This window comes from Typopeltis vanoorti, chromosome 18 (assembly GCF_054136105.1).
Source record: "Typopeltis vanoorti isolate ZY-2024b chromosome 18, IOZ_Tvanoo_1.0, whole genome shotgun sequence".
Taxonomy (NCBI): Eukaryota; Metazoa; Arthropoda; class Arachnida; order Uropygi; family Thelyphonidae; genus Typopeltis; species Typopeltis vanoorti.
This window is the reverse complement of record NC_143566.1, coordinates 52,557,961-52,574,145: the sequence shown is the minus strand read 5'-3', so window position 1 is coordinate 52,574,145 and position 16,185 is coordinate 52,557,961. Positions and strand designations below refer to the sequence as shown.

Below are 16,185 nucleotides of genomic sequence, written 5' to 3'. Positions count from 1 at the left end.
ACAGAAATTAAGCATGCAATACAGAGGAAGAAGGCATGATGGAGGCAACAAAAGATGATTGGTAATGATCAATTCCATGAGGAGTAGAAAGAACAGGCATGGAGGGTGACTTGGTTGGTAAGTGTAGCAAAAGTGCATTATGAGCAGCAGTTAGCTAACAAAAAAAAAACAACAACTAGAAACTCCAGGAAGTTCTTTTGATATGTAACCAGCAGAAAAAGGAATGATTATGGAAAAATTATAATGATTGAAGAAAATGGTAAAAGAATAGCTGCTGTGGAGGTTTCTGCTGATTAGAGGATATAGTTCATTGAGAGAATGTATGTGCAAGACAAACAATGAGGATTTATTGAGTTGAGTGGATAGACCTAGGGTAGACAGGAAAACACAGTGCAAAAAACTATGCCCAGAGAGGAAGTGAATGTATGAGTAGACAAGGAAGGAATCGGATGGCTTGGGATGCAGAGGAAACAGAAGGGAGATGTGACATCATACTGAGTTTGAGATCAGTGGGAGGAGAGGAGGAGAGACTGACTGTGAGTTAACAAGAGTTATATGGGAAATTGAGTAAACTTGATGTTAATAATGCTATGGGGCTTGTGTTTTGAGGGGATGTGCCAGGGAGTTGACACCTGTCTTGCCATACTTGTTTAATATGAGTCTTACACTGGGTACACTGGGTCAAGTTCCAAAGGAGCAGAAGGAAGACAAGATCATGCTGCTTCATAAGGGAGGTGATAGAACTCAAGCTTCAAATTATAGGCCAATCTGTGTGTCAAGTTTTGTGGTTGAAATATTGGAGATGTTCGTGAGAACCAGGATCCATAATTGGGTTGACAATAGTGGTATTCTGTTTAACAAACAGCACAAATTTGCTAAAGAGAGGCCATGTTTTAGTAATCTGCTTCCTCATTACAATAAGGTGCCTTGGACAAGGGAGATGTATGCCCTTTATTATACTTAGATTGTATAAAGGCTTTTGAATCATTGCCACATTATAAGTTGGTAACTAAATCAGAATGCATAAAGTGGATATTAGATTATGCATCAGATTGGAGATTGGCTGTCTCATAGGTAAGAGGGGGGTGAAAATCCAGAGATGAGTGACCAAGATGGTAGCAGATCTATGGAATGAACATTACAAGAACAGGTTAAAGATTTGGGGGTTACAGAAATTGGTCGACAGGCGGAAAAGGGGTGATATTTATTGAAAGAATGAATGATAGTGAAAGTTGGATGCATGGACTGAAAGTACGGAAACTGAAAAGTATGACTGAGAATGAAAGTACGGAAACTGAAAAGTATGACTGAGAATGAAAGTGTAAAGCAGAGGTCGAGAGTTCAAAATTTAGAAAGATTGAATGATAGAGAGAATGTGATGCGTGATTCGAAAGTTGAATTGCATTGGATGAGGCAAGAGATGAAATGGATATGGAGTGAGATTAAGAAAATTTGGGTGAAAACGATTAAAATAACTCATGTAAGTACAAAAGATGAGCAAGTGGCTTTGTATGGTGACTCCATTATTAAAGGTGTGCTGGATGAGAGGATGCACAAGTATGTTTTCTACTCATTTTAATGAGTAGAGTGATTGAGGCATTGGATATGAGAAGGGAGCAAACAAAGCAGTTGATGGTTTTAATAGGTACGAATGACTTGACAGCAGCCAAAGGCCATGTCAGAATGGATATCAGGCTGCTTAGATGGATAAAAGAGAATAGTGCGACAGGAAGGGTAGAAAGCATGTTGCCTAGGTATGACTGTGGCGAGATGAGGCAGAGATTATAAGAATGATATATTGGCTGAAATGTGAGAGAAGAGGGGAGTACAGTTTGTTAATATGTGGAATGAATTTGAAGGACAAAGTGAACTATATAAGAGAGATGGACTGCATTTGAGTGGTTATGGTGTGAGTTTCTTGGAGAGACTGCTGCTGAAAGGTAGAGAAGTGAGTACAGAGAATAAATCAGATCAAGTAGGAAGTGATGTGGAAGAGCAGGAGAGTAAGACAGAAGAGATTGAAGAGGTGGTTATGAATGAGGAAGTGAGTGGCATGAGTATGGAAAATGGGAGACTGGGTCAGTGGCGGCCCGTACATAAGCACTGCGAAAACTGCAGCACCCCCAAGGAAAAAATGAAAAATTTAAATTCTGTTTATAAATAATAATAATGTTTACAACAATATATAAATGCAATATGACATGTTAAAGGTTACAGCTTATGTTTGACATTGATTGAATAGTTAATAACTGGAATTGTTCGATTAACGCTTTAGATTATGAAACAAATGCACTGTGATCTAACACCGATATTCGTTTCCGCGTGTCATTGCATGTTATGTCATTCAAACACTGCCCAAATGGCAGTGTATTTTTAGTATCCTTACGCATGTTATTTCTGTGAGATATATTTATTATTATTATTATTACTACTACCAAAGATCTCATGGAGTCAAAGACTCATCTGGGAGATCCTTTTATCACACACACAGCTCATCATACTGTGCTTTGAACACATTCAAACTCCCTGCAGACACCACACTCTCAGGCAAGGCATTCCAATCATTTACAACTCTGCACGAAAAAACCTGCCTCTCACTCCCCTACTCACACCTTCTTTATACAGTTTCCAGGGATAACCTCTGGTTCTCCCTGATCTCTCACTGTTTTCTGTAGAACCTCTCCAGCATTGATTCTATAACAACCCCTTAATAACTTGCAAGTCTCTATCATATCTCCCCCCTCTTCCTCCTGTCCACCAAACTCTGCAAATTGCATCTATGCAAACTTTCCTCATACTCGACATTCCAGAGGTTAGAAACTACCTTAGTCAGTTGCCTCTGGACCCTTTCCAACATCTCTTCATCCTTCTGAAAACCAGGTGACCAAATCTGGGCACAATAGTCTACGTGTGGCCTAATCAAATACAATGGAACAAGAATCTAACTACTTCTATAAATGAGCATCCTCTGCATCGTTTCCAGAACTCTTTGTGTTGTCTTCACAATTTTGGCAATGTGTCCCCTAAATTTCAGATCCTTATCCACTATCACCACCCAGATCTCTTATTTCCTCCACCTCTGAAAATATATCCTCACTAAGCATAAATTCTGCATCCCATCTTTGTTTTCCAAATTTTAAAACCTTATATTTTGCAACATTGAACTCACATCCTCATTCCTGTGCCCAATTACACAATTTATTCAAGTCTTCTTGTAAGGCCACAACATCTTCTCTACTCTTCATGGTTTGTCACAACTTTGCATCATCTGAAAACAACTGAATATCTCCATCCAAATTTTCACCTATATCATTAACATACAAGTTAAACAGTAATGGCCCTAAAACAGATCCCTGAAGCACTCCGCTTGTGACTTTCCTTTTCCTCGAAATCGCTCCCCTGTACACAACTTGATGATACCTATCAGACAGCCAATCTCCAATCCAATACACCAATCTAATATCCAACCCTATCCGCTCCAGTTTGACTATTAATTTATTATGAGGTACTTTATCAAAAGCTTTTGCTAAATCACTGTGTATCCTTCTCCTTTGTCCAAGGAAGCAGTCATTTTATTATAATAAGAAGTAGATTACTAAAACATGACCTCCCTTTAGCAAATCCATGCTGTCCATCAAAGATGATACCATTGTTGTCAACCCAACCCTGGATCCTAGTTCTCACAAGCTTCTCCAACAACTTTACAGGTTTAGAGGTACAGGAGGAGAGTGTGTTTCAGATACTGAGAACTCTGGATGTCAGTAAAGCTTTGGGACTGGATGGTATTTCACCATGAGTTTTGAGAGAATGTACGAGGGAACTGACAGTGCCTTTAACCTGGTTTTTCAATGAAAGTCTGGCTGTGGGAAAGATGCCCAGGGAATGGAAGGAAGGTAAGATAGTGCCATTGCATAAGGCTGGTAACAGACTGGAAGTGTCTAATTATAGGCCAATCTGTGTGTCATAGTTGTTAAGATCTTGGAGAAAGTAGTGAGGGACCGTATACAGCATTGGGCAGATGAGGGTAATGTTATCTGTGAGAGTCAACATGAATTTGTGAAAGGGCACTCTTGTTTTAGCAATATGCTAGCCTTTTATAATAAAGTTACAAGAATATTAGATGAGGGAAAGACATATACTGCAATTTTCTTAGACTTAGCGAAGGCATTTGACAGGGTGCCACATGATAAGCTGATATTTAAGTTGCAGCGCATGGGTCTGGATGTTAGATTGGTCAACTGGATTCAGGATTGGCTGTCTGATAGGTATCAGAGAGTTGTGTATGGTGGAGCAGTTTCAAGGAGGTAGAAGGTTACAGGTGGGGTCCCACAGGGCTCAGTACTAGGACCTATATTGTTTATCCTTTATATCAATGACATTGCCAGTGGATTGCAAGGGGATATTCAGTTGTTTGCAGATAATGCAAAGCTGGGAAGGATTATTAGTAATAGTGCAGATGTGGTAGCCCTGCAAGAGGATTTGAATAAGCTAGATAGATGGGCAAATGAATAGGGATGTCAGTTTAATGCAGCAAAATGTAAGGTCTTGAGGTTTTGGAAACATCGATGTGATGCTGCATTCTCTATGGCAGGAGTTATACTGGAGGAAGTAGGGGAGACAAGAGATCTGGGGTTGATGATTGATAGAAACCTGAAGTTTAGGGGACATATTGCAAAGGTGGTGAAGGTAACACAGAGGATTGCTGCAATTATGAGAAGGACACTGACCTGTAGAGAAAAATGGGTTATCATTCTGTTGTATAAGTCTCTGATCAGACCACACTTGGACTATTGTTCTCAGATTTGGTCCCCAGGATTTGAAGGGGATAAATTAACTGTGGGAAGGATACAAAGATGGATGACAAAGATGGTTTCAGGACTGTACAAGGATAGTTATGAGGATCAGCTGAGGGAATGTGGACTGCAGAGTTTGGTGGATAGAAGAAGGAGAGGTGATATGATTGAGACTTTTAAACTGTTGAGAGGTGGTTACAGGGTTGACACTGGGGAGTTCTTTCACTTGGTTGAACAGCGGGAAGGAGTGATGACAAGAGGCCATCCTTGGAAGTTACGAATGCAAACTGTGAGCAAGAGGGTGAGGAGTGGTTTCTTTGCATTCAGGGAGGTTGAACCGTGGGATGCATTGCCTGATGGAGTGGTGAGAGCGAGAACGGTCAATGAGTTTAAGGAGTGGTATGATAGACTTTGTGTTTCTTAAGGGGGGAGCTCCCCTTGATGAATCTTGACAGACTTTATGTTCTTAGGAAGGACCTCCCACGTCCTTCCTAAAAACTCTTTTGACTCCATGGAGGCCTGAATAATAATAATAATAACTTAACCACAACACGCCTGATATTCATTGACGCTTGCCATTGCACATTACATCATTCAGACGCTGCCAAATGGCAGTGTATTTTTAGTATCCTTACACACGTTATTTCTGTGAGATATGAAATATTTATTATTGGTGCATGTGCATGGGGACCTATTTTTTGTAAATCTTATTTTATTTTGTTAAAATAACATGTAATTATTTATTTATTATAGATACAAGGCTGAATTATGACGAGTGTCACTGTTGAAAATATGAAAATAATTATATTTTTTCAATTATTGTTATACGAAACAAATGCACTGCGATCTAACGCCGATATTTGTTTGCACTTGTCATTGCTATTGATACGAAACTTTTATTATTGGTGTTTGTTTGTGGTGAGGATGAAATATTTTTAATAAAGCAATTTTTAATATGTAAATTTATTTATTAATAAATTGGTTACTGATAAGAATTTTTTTTTTTTTTTTTTGTTGTATATGCAGCACCTCCACTTAAAATTTTCACCGGCCGCCACTGGACTGGGTATGCAAGAGGAACATGGAAACGGGGAGGCTCAGAGTGGACAAGGGTACACACAACGTGAGAAAGGTAGATGCTCCAAGAGGATGTGAGAGCATGTGTAGAAAGGAAAGGAATGGGATGACCTGGGATCACGAGGAAAAAGTTGGATTTGAAGAGGGTTCTAAAATGAATAAGCAGAAAGGGAAAGGGCCCCAGTTGAGCATGTAGAGATCACATCGAATGATTGGTATCAGTGGAACTAGCTGCAGATCCAGGATTGAGCTGTTGTGTTTGTATACAAATGCTAGAAGTGTGAGAAACAAGGCTGATAAAATGGTTGCACTAATTGAGTCTGTTCACCCAAAAATTGTTGGAATAAGTGAGACATGATTAGATGAGGATGGCTGGTTTTATCATTAGGCGAACCATTATCATTAGGGCGCTAAGACTTCGGGGAGCCAGATTTTGCTACATAGATAGGGGAAAAAATATATAGAGAGAGACAGTGTATAGGGGTGCATAATTTTCTTTACCTAGGGGTATCAGATACTCTCGGACTGGCCTTGCCTGACAGGAATAGAGATGGAAAGGTATGATGTGTTTCGTGAGGATAGAAGGAGTAAAAAGGGAGGGGAGGAGTGCTATTGATGATAGAGAAAGAGTTATGTCCATACAAAGTAGAGATGCAAGAGGGAAATAGTGCCTGTGGCTTTGAGGCATATGGTGTGAGATAGATGCGAATTGAATGAAATACTTGTTGGATGTTGTAATAGACCAGGTAACGTGGATGGTAGTGACTATGAAATGTATAATCAAATTAGTCAAGCAAATAAGAAAAGAGTGATCATTATGGGTGATTTTAATTATGGCAATATAGACTGGAATGATGAGATAGCAACTGGAAGTAAAGAAAATGAGTTTTCTTGAGTTTTTGAGGGATAACTACCTCAGACAGTATGTAGCAGAGGGCACACAAGGATTGAGGGTCTTGGATTTGGTAATCTCATTAGAGAGATGACCAAATGACCTCATTTATGATTACAGAGGATGTAATCATAAATGAGGTGTCAAATCACCCATCAATTGGTGAAAGTGACCATGAGGTGATTAATTGGGTGGTTGCTAACAGTGTGAGGACCTCTGTAAGAAAAGGGTATATGTGGAACCACAAGGGGGGGGGGTGATTATGAAGAGCTCAGGAGACAGCATGCAGATGTACCATGGACTGAGGAGTTAGATGGATAAGAGATCAATGCAGCTTGGGAGAATTTCAAAAACTATCTAGTAGATGCAATGTTTAAATATATTCCAATGGTGAAAAGGTTAAATAAGGTAGGTGTGAAATGGATGAATAAAGAGATTAAGCATGTGATACAGAGAAAAAGGGCATTATGGAGGCAGCATAAGAGAAGTGGAAATAACCAATTCCATGAGGACTACAAAGACCAGGCAAGGCAGGTGACTTGGTTGTGAGGGTAGCTAAAGTGAGGTATGAACAGCAGTTAGCTAAGGAAGCCAAAAAAAATCCTAAGGAGTTCTTTAGATATGTAACCAGCAAAAGAAAGAATAATTATGGAAGGATGACATTGATTGGAGAAAATGGTATAAAGAGACAGCTGTTGCAGAAGTTGTGGTTGAGATAATTAATAAGCAGTTCATAAAGATCTTTCAATCTTGTGAATGTGACTTCATGGAGAGATTGAGAGCAGTTGATGTTGGGGGAGGAGAGACTGACTGTAGGTGAGCAAGAGGTGTATGGGGAGTTGAGCAAACTAGATGTAAATAAGCCTTTGTGGGTCTTGATATTATATCAACACGTATTCTGAAGAAATGTGCCAGGGAGTTGACACCGGCCTTGACATATTTTTTTCACATGAGTCTTACACTGGGTTAAGTTCCTAAGGAGTGGAAAGAGGGAAAGATTGTGCCACCTCATAAAGGAGGTGACAGAACTCAAGCACCAAACTATCGGCCTATCTGTGTGTCAGGTGATGTAGTTAAGTTGTTGGAGAAGTTTGTGAGAACTAGTATCCAGAATTGGGTTGACAACAATGGTATTATCTTTGATGGACAGCATGGATTTGCTAAAGGGAGGTCATGTTTTAGTAATCTACTTACTTATTACAATAAGGTGATAGCTTCCTTGGACAGAAGAGAAGGATATACAGTAATATATACTTAGATTTACTTAATTTATTTACTTAGATTTACCAAGTATATATACTTAGTATATACTTAGATTTTGCAAAGGCTTTTGATAGATTACTGCATGATAAGTTGATAGTCAAACTAGAGTGGATGGGGTTAGATATTAGATGGAGACTGGCTATGTGATAGGTATCAACAAATTGTGTATGGGGAAGTGATATCCAGGAAAAGGAAAGTCACTAGTGGTGTGCCTCAGGGGTCTGTTTTAGGGCCATTACTGTTTAACTGGTATATTAATGATATTGGTGAAGATTTGGATGGAGATATTCAGTTGTTTACAGATGATGCAAAGTTGGGAAGAACCATGAAGAGTAGAGAAGATGTTGTAGCCTTACAAGAAGACTTGAATAAATTGTGTAATTGGGCACAGGAATGAGGATGTGAGTTCAATGTTGCAAAATATAAGGTTTTAAAATTTGGAAAACAAAGATGGGATGCAGAATTTATGCTTAGTGAGGATATATTTTCAGAGGTGTAGGAAATAAGAGATCTGGAGGGTGATAGTGGATAAGGATCTGAAATTTAGGGGACACATTGCCAAAATTGTGAAGACAACACAAAGGGTTCTGGAAATGATGCGGAGGATGCTCACTTATAGAAGTAATCAGATTCTTGTTGCATTGTATAAGGGCTTTGATTAGGCCACACATGGACTATTGTGCCCAGATTTGGTCACCTGGCTTTCAGAAGGATGAAGAGATGTTGGAAAGGGTCCAGAGGCAACTGACTAAGGTAGTTTTTCTAACCTCTGGAATGTCGAGTATGAGGAAAGTTTGGTGAACAGGAGGAAGAGGGGGGAGGATATGATAGAGACTTACAAGTTATTAAGGGGTTGTTATAGAATCAATGCTGGAGAGGTTCTACAGAAAATAGTGAGAGATCAGGGAGAACCAGAGGTTATCCCTGGAAACTGTATAAAGAGGGTGTGAGTAGGGGAATGAGAAGCACGTTTTTTTATGCAGAGTTGTGAATGATGGGAATGCCTTGCCTGAGAGTGTGATGTCTTCAGAGAATTTGAGTGTGTTTAGAACATGGTATGATGAGCTGTGTGTATGATAAAAGGACCTCCCAGATGAGTCTTTGACTCTTGGGGTCTTGGGTAATAATAATAATAATAATATGATTGAGACATACAAATTACTGAAAGGTTTCTACAAGATTAACAGAAAGGAAATTTTTCAGAACAGGTCTGGTGGTTTGGAGAACTAGGGCCATCTTTGGAAACTGAACAAGGGTGTAGTTAGCAAATGTTAGAACTAGATTTTTTGCTTGGAGAATGGGGAATGAGTGGAATAGGTTGCCAGAGTCTATTGTGGGTGCCATAACTGTGAATGAGTTGAAAGCAAAGTATATATATATATAGATACTGTGCAAATGTTGGCTAGTACTTGGCATAACATTTAAGGTCTCCCTTGGTGAGTCTAAGGACTCCATGGAGTAGCCTGTAATAATAATAATAATAGGTATCAGCAAGTTGTGTATGTGGGGCAAGGGCAATATCCCAGAAGAAGCAATTCACTAGTTTGTCTCAAGTGTCTGTTTTAGGGCTATTGTTGTTAACCTGTATGCTAATTATATTGAGGAAAGTTTGAATGGGGATATTCAGTTGTTTGCAGTTGGAGTGGAGTAGATGGTGTGTCTTTATAAGAGGATGATTGGAATGAGTGAATAGACATGGTAGTGGAATTACCAGTTCAACATTGCAAAGTGTAAGGTTTTAAAATTTGAAAAACAAAGATGGGATGCAGAGCATACCCTTGGTTGGGATATATTGGAGGAGATGGAGAAAATAAGTGATGTGCTTGTTATGATAGATATGAATCTAAAATGTAGAGGACATATTGTTAACATTGTAAGAATAGCACAATGAATTCTAGCAGTTATGCAGAGGACACTGACTTACAAACATAAAGAGAATGTGATTTGATTGCATACAGCTTGATTAAGCCATGTACAGACTACCCTGCACAGATTTGGTCACCTGGTTTTCAAAAGGGTGAAGAGATATTGGAAAGGGTCCAGAGGCAATTGACTAAGATGGTTTCCAGAGCCTGATGAAGAGATGTTGAGAAGATATAATTTACACAGATTAGTGGATAGAAGCAGGGATCATATGATATTACATGCTATGTTGAGGACATTTTTCACAGACTGGCAGGAGATGAAGAGAGAACAAGAGGTCATCCCTAGAAGCTGTGTAAGGAGGGGATGAACAAAGGATTGTGAAGCAATTTTTTATTTATTTTTTATGTATAGTGGTGAATGACTGGAATGCATTACCTGAGAGTGTGGCATCTGCAAGTAATGTGGGTGTATTTAAGGTATATTTTACAAGCTGTATATATGACAGAGGGACTGTCCATGATGAGTCTTGGACTCCATAATAATATCTTTCCAGCTGAAGGTAAATGTTGCAAATGTGTCATATGTTGCTTGTTGATGCTGTTTCTGCATGGGATATTTGCCTATGGCAAAAAAGATTAAAAAAAAAAACAAAAAATCAATTTTTAGTTATGTCAACCATTTATGTTCAAATGGAAATATTACATTTTTCTTTCTACTATATGTGTTCTTATTAATTTTCAGAATCTCAGTATTGCTGAAAGAGATGGATATCTGAATGAAGAAATGATTCCATATCCAACACACCCTCCACCACCAAGTCCACCACTAATATCAAAAATGGACATCTACAGTGATCCCAATGTGTTTCTGGAGTTAGATCAAATAGCAATTAATGTAAGTTCAAGAAATGCTATAAATAAAGAATTATACCTTACAAACAGTTAATAATGAACAAGCTTTGTTAAATAATTAATTATATAGTCATTATTTGAATGTTTATATCTTATTTATAACTGGCTATTAGCAAAACATATTCAAAACAGAAACTTTAAAAAAAATAATGAAAGTGTCATTTTGAGAGAGAGAGAGAGAGAGAGAGAGAGAGAGAGAGAGAGAAGGACTTCTGTTGATATATTTTATTGCCTGACTAAACTGCTATAAAAATAATCGCAATTTTCTTTGTAATACTGTTGATCTCATAATTTTTATTTTGAACTTGAATGCTGAATTTTTTTGAACAAATACTAATCATACTAAGAATCAAACTTAAATATCTTCCTACTGCAGTTTCCGTGTTAGAATTAGCAACAAAAAAAAAACTTTTATAACAATTACAATTTAATAAGATTTGGAAAATACAGCAATCTACTGTTTATCTTACTCTTCAATTATCAGAACAGTAAGTTCTGATAATTGAAAGGTTGGATAATTGAAGTGCAATTACATGGTTTTCTACCAAAAGTTAGTTGACATACAAAGGTCAGTTGATTGAAGGATTGCTATTTTGAAGGTCGGATAAACTGTAGATTACTATAATAAGAACAAAAACAACAACAATTCTGTTCAAATTCTGCCTGCAAGTTTGGAAATGTGTTACATTATTCAAACTGTTTGCATGTTTCAATTTCTTCAATAGGTGGCTCAGAGTGATCAACAAACATTCACAGACCTCGTAAGACAATTAATAGGAAGTTGCCTCACAGATGTTGAAAAAGCAAGGTAATTGAAACAACTCATAATTAAATCAGTTAAAATGATGTATGTTGTTATAATTTAATACTGAACTGCTACTAGAGACTAATCAGACTTTATATAATTCATTGAGCATTTTTGAATGATGACTATGAAAAAACTGGAAATAAACTCTGAAATTCTGCAAACACAAAGTTTCCTTTGATTACTAATAGGAGATCTTTCAAATACTGAAAGTTTCATATAATGTTCTTGCTTTTGTACTACTTAAAAACAATATTAGCATATCAATCAGCTTTGTATATCATTGTAAAAAGAATGAATCAAACTCTGTTTTTATCTGTGCTGTTTTAACATTACTTTTCATAGCAGTGGCAAATTAAAATGATGTCTGAACAAATGATTGGAAAGGGAGTTGAAATTAGACCTCAATGCTCATTTCTGCAGATTGTGATTTTTTTTATTATTATTATTATTATTCAGGCCTCCATGGAGTCAAAAGACTCATCGTGGGAGATCCTTCCTAAGAACATAAAGTCTGTCAAGACTCATCGAGGGGAGTTTCCCCCTAAGAAACACAAAATCTATCATACCACACCTTAAACTCATTGACCGTTCTTGCCCTCGCCACTCTATCAGGCAATGCATTCCACGGCTCAACCACCCTCCATGCAAAGAAACCACTCCTCACCCTCTTGCTCACAGTTTCCTTTCGTAACTTCCAGGGATGGCCTCTTGTCATCACTCCTTCCCGCTGTTCAACCAAGTGAAAGAACTCCCCAGTGTCAACCCTGTAACCACCTCTCAACAGTTTAAAAGTCTCAATCATATCACCTCTCTTTCTTCTATCTGCCAAACTCTGCAGTCCACATTCCCTCAGCCGATTCTCATAACTATCCTTGTACAGTCCTGAGACCATCTTTGTCATCTGTCTTTGTATCTTTTCCACAGTTAATTTATCCCCTTCAAATCCTGGGGACCAAATCTGAGAACAATAATCCAAGTGTGGTCTGATCAGAGACTTATACAACGGAATGATAACCCTCTTATCTCTGCAGGTCAGTGTCCTTCTCATAATTGCAGCAATCCTCTGTGTTACCTTCACCACCTTTGCACTATGTCCCCTAAACTTCAGGTTTCTATCAATCATCAACCCCAGATCTCTTGTCTCCCCAACTTCCTCCAGTATAACTCCCCCCCATAGAGTATGCAGCATCACATCGATGTTTCCCAAACCTCAAGACCTTACATTTTGCTGCATTAAACTGACATTCCCATTCATTTGCCCATCTATCTAGCTTATTCAAATCCTCTTGCAGGGCTACCACATCTGCACTATTACTAATAATCCTTCCCAGCTTCGCATCATCTGCAAACAACTGAATATCCCCTTGCAATCCACTGGCAATGTCATTGATATAAAGGTTAAACAATATAGGTCCTAGTACTGAGCCCTGTGGGACCCCACCTGTAACCTTCTACCTCCTTGAAACTGTTCCACCATACACAACTCTCTGATACCTATCAGACAGCCAATCCTGAATCCAGTTGACCAATCTGACATCCAGACCCATGTGCTGCAACTTAAATATCAGCTTATCATGTGGCACCCTGTCAAATGCCTTTGCTAAGTCTAAGAAAATTGCAGTATATGCCTTTCCCTCATCTAATGTTCTTGTAACTTTATTATAAAAGGCTAGCATATTGCTCAAACAAGAGCACCCTTTCACAAATCCATGTTGACTCTCACAGATAACATTATCCTCATCTTCCCAATGCTGTATATGGTCCCTCACTACTTTCTCCAAGATCTTAACTATGACACACACATTGGCCTATAATTAGACACTTCCAGTCTGTTACCACCCTTATGCAATGGCACTATCTTACCTTCCTTCCATTCCCTGGGCACCTTTGCCGAAGCCAGACTTTCATTGAAAAGCCAGGTTAAAGGCACTGTCAGTTCCCTAGCACATTGTCTCAAAACTCGTGGTGAAATACCATCCAGTCCAAAAGCTTTATTGACATCCCGAGTTCTCAGTATCTGAAGCACACTCTCCTCCTGTACCTCTAAACCTTGAACCTGCCCTATCCCTCTAGCATTAAAACTGACTCCTCCAGGATGAAATACTCCAATAAAGTGGTCATTGAACAATTCCACTATGTCCTCTGCATCAGTCACTCTATTCCCATTTTTATCCCACAATATTATTCTTCCACAGTCATTTCTCCTCCTACTGGCCACATAGCTAAAAAATTCCCTAGGATTTTCTTTGGATCTTAGGGCCAATCTCCTCTCATATTCCAGTTTCGCTTTCCTTACCACACTAGTCACTCTTCTGGCCTGTGTCTTATATTCTTCACGCATCCTCTCTTCACCTGTCCCCTTATATCTCTTCCATAGCCTCTTTTTCACATGCAATTCCTGTTTAATATTGTTTGTCATCCACTTTACTCCAAATTGTGTCCTCTTCTTCACTCGTGGTATACAACTTACCATTGCTGCTAACAAATATTCTTTCACAATTTCCCATGCACTAACGATATCCCGGCCTTCCAATTCCTCCCTCTATGAAACTTCCCGAAGTTGACGTCTAAGACTATTATAATCACCTGCATTATAATTCCACATAAGTTCCCGTCTCTTTGATACTCCTGCATGTCTAGTCATATTCCAAGTCAAAACCATATGGTCACTCTCTCCAACTGGTGGGAGAGATGTCATCTCAGTTATTATCAACTCTTCTGATGCTATAACCAAATCTAAAACTCTTGAACCTCTTGTTCCCTCTGTTACATGTTGCCTAAGACATTTGTCCCTCAAGATTCTAGAAATTCCATTCCACTATTGCTACATGCATCTTCCTCTCTCCACTTTATACTACTGTAGTTAAAATCTCCCATAACAATCATTCTTCTTGCACTTGCCAAACTTAGCTGTCTGAACATCTCCTGGTCCCCATCCTCCGTGCTCCTGGGTCTGTAGCAACACCCCACTAAATATCCTGTCTTGCCTACCTCTACCTCACACCATATGCTCTCAAAATCATTTGTCTCACTTCCTTCCAAAGCCTCCACTCTTAGAGGACATAGGCCATCACTTATCATAAGCAGTACCCCACCACCACGCTTTCCCCTCCTATCCTGACGAAAAATGCTATACCCAGCGACTTCTATTCCTGTTATTATATCCCCTTCTGTCAACCACGTCTCAGTGATCCCAATAATTTTTGGCCAGGCTGATGCTATCTGCGCCACCAATTCCTCTCCCTTATTCTGGATACTCCTGGCATTAGTATAAAGCATATAAATGCCATTGTTTCTATACCCAGCATTATCCCTTCTAGACTCCACTGGGCTCAGTGTTACCTGACATCATCTCCCTTCTCCCAAGTATCCATTCCCACAAGAGGCCACCCCTGCTATCCATCCTCCCTGGGACACACTGACTCTTTCAGAACAGCAATCTCTCCAGATGCCTACGTCCTTCCTCATTCAAATGTAAACAGTCTCTCGCATACAATTCCTCTCTTTCCTCAAACGCACTCCAAGCATCCACATATACCAGTCCTCTCTTGTCACACATTCTTGCTATTATGCGATTCAATATCACCGCTCTTCTGCTCAGCTCATCATTATCATACCTAGGCAACACACACACACTATTTTTCCTCTCTCTATCTTCTTCCGTACAGACTCAAGCTAAAACCTCATATCTCTCACTGCCCGACTTACATTACCACTCAAGTCATTCGTTCCTACCATCACAATCATCTCATTCACCTCTCTTAATTGCCATAGCCACCCTTTCTATTGTTCCTCCTGGCAAACACTCCTCACGCATCCTATCTTGAACAACATGGATCATTATAATATACATATAATGGGAGTTTGTTCAGATGTTGTGGACTGCTCGCAATGAGTCTTTGGATTCCATGGAGATGCCCTGGTAAGAATAATAATTAAAGGGAAACACACACACATATGGAAATGGATAAAATTGAGTATCGTGAAGTTATAAAATTCTAGTTTAACACCAAAAGAAATTCATTTGAAGTTCATAAAAGTTTATGGGCACTCTTCTCCTTCATTTCTGACAATTAAAAAATAGCTGCCAAGTTTAAATGTGGCCGTACCAGCCTTGAAAATGATCCACGTGAAGGATGTCCAAAAAGTGTAACAACACCAGAAATCATTGATCAAGTGCATGATATGGTATTGGATGACCTGCGAGTCAAAGTGTGTGAAATTGCTGAGACTATAGGCATTTCAAAAGAATGTGTAGGATATATTTTGCATGAAGAATTGCAAATGAAAAGGCTTTGCTCAAGATGGGTGCCACTTACTCACAGCAGATCAAAAATGCACTCACATGAAAATCTATGAACAGCGCTTGGAGCATTTTAACAAGAATAAAACTGATTTTGTGCATCGATTTATTACTATGCATGAGATTTAGATTCACCATTACATGCCAGAATCCAAACAGCAGTCAAAACAATGGACAGACGCTGGTTGTCCAGCACCAAAGAAGACAAAGTCAGTTCCATCAGCAGGACAGGTCATGGCATCGATGTTTTGGGAAGCTAAAGGCATTTTGTT

At 38.9% G+C, this 16,185-nt stretch overlaps 1 protein-coding gene across 2 annotated transcripts in view; it reads left to right on the top strand.

The window, feature by feature from the left end:
• Positions 1–16,185, top strand: part of Hil (peptidase hillarin) — a 228,913-nt gene that overhangs the window by 194,134 nt on the left and 18,594 nt on the right. For both annotated transcript variants that reach the window (XM_090407998.1, XM_090407999.1), the window contains exons 4-5: positions 10,633–10,785; positions 11,528–11,610. In XM_090407998.1, the coding sequence (XP_090264124.1) occupies positions 10,633–10,785; positions 11,528–11,610 (236 nt within the window). The remainder of the gene's footprint in view (positions 1–10,632; positions 10,786–11,527; positions 11,611–16,185) is intronic.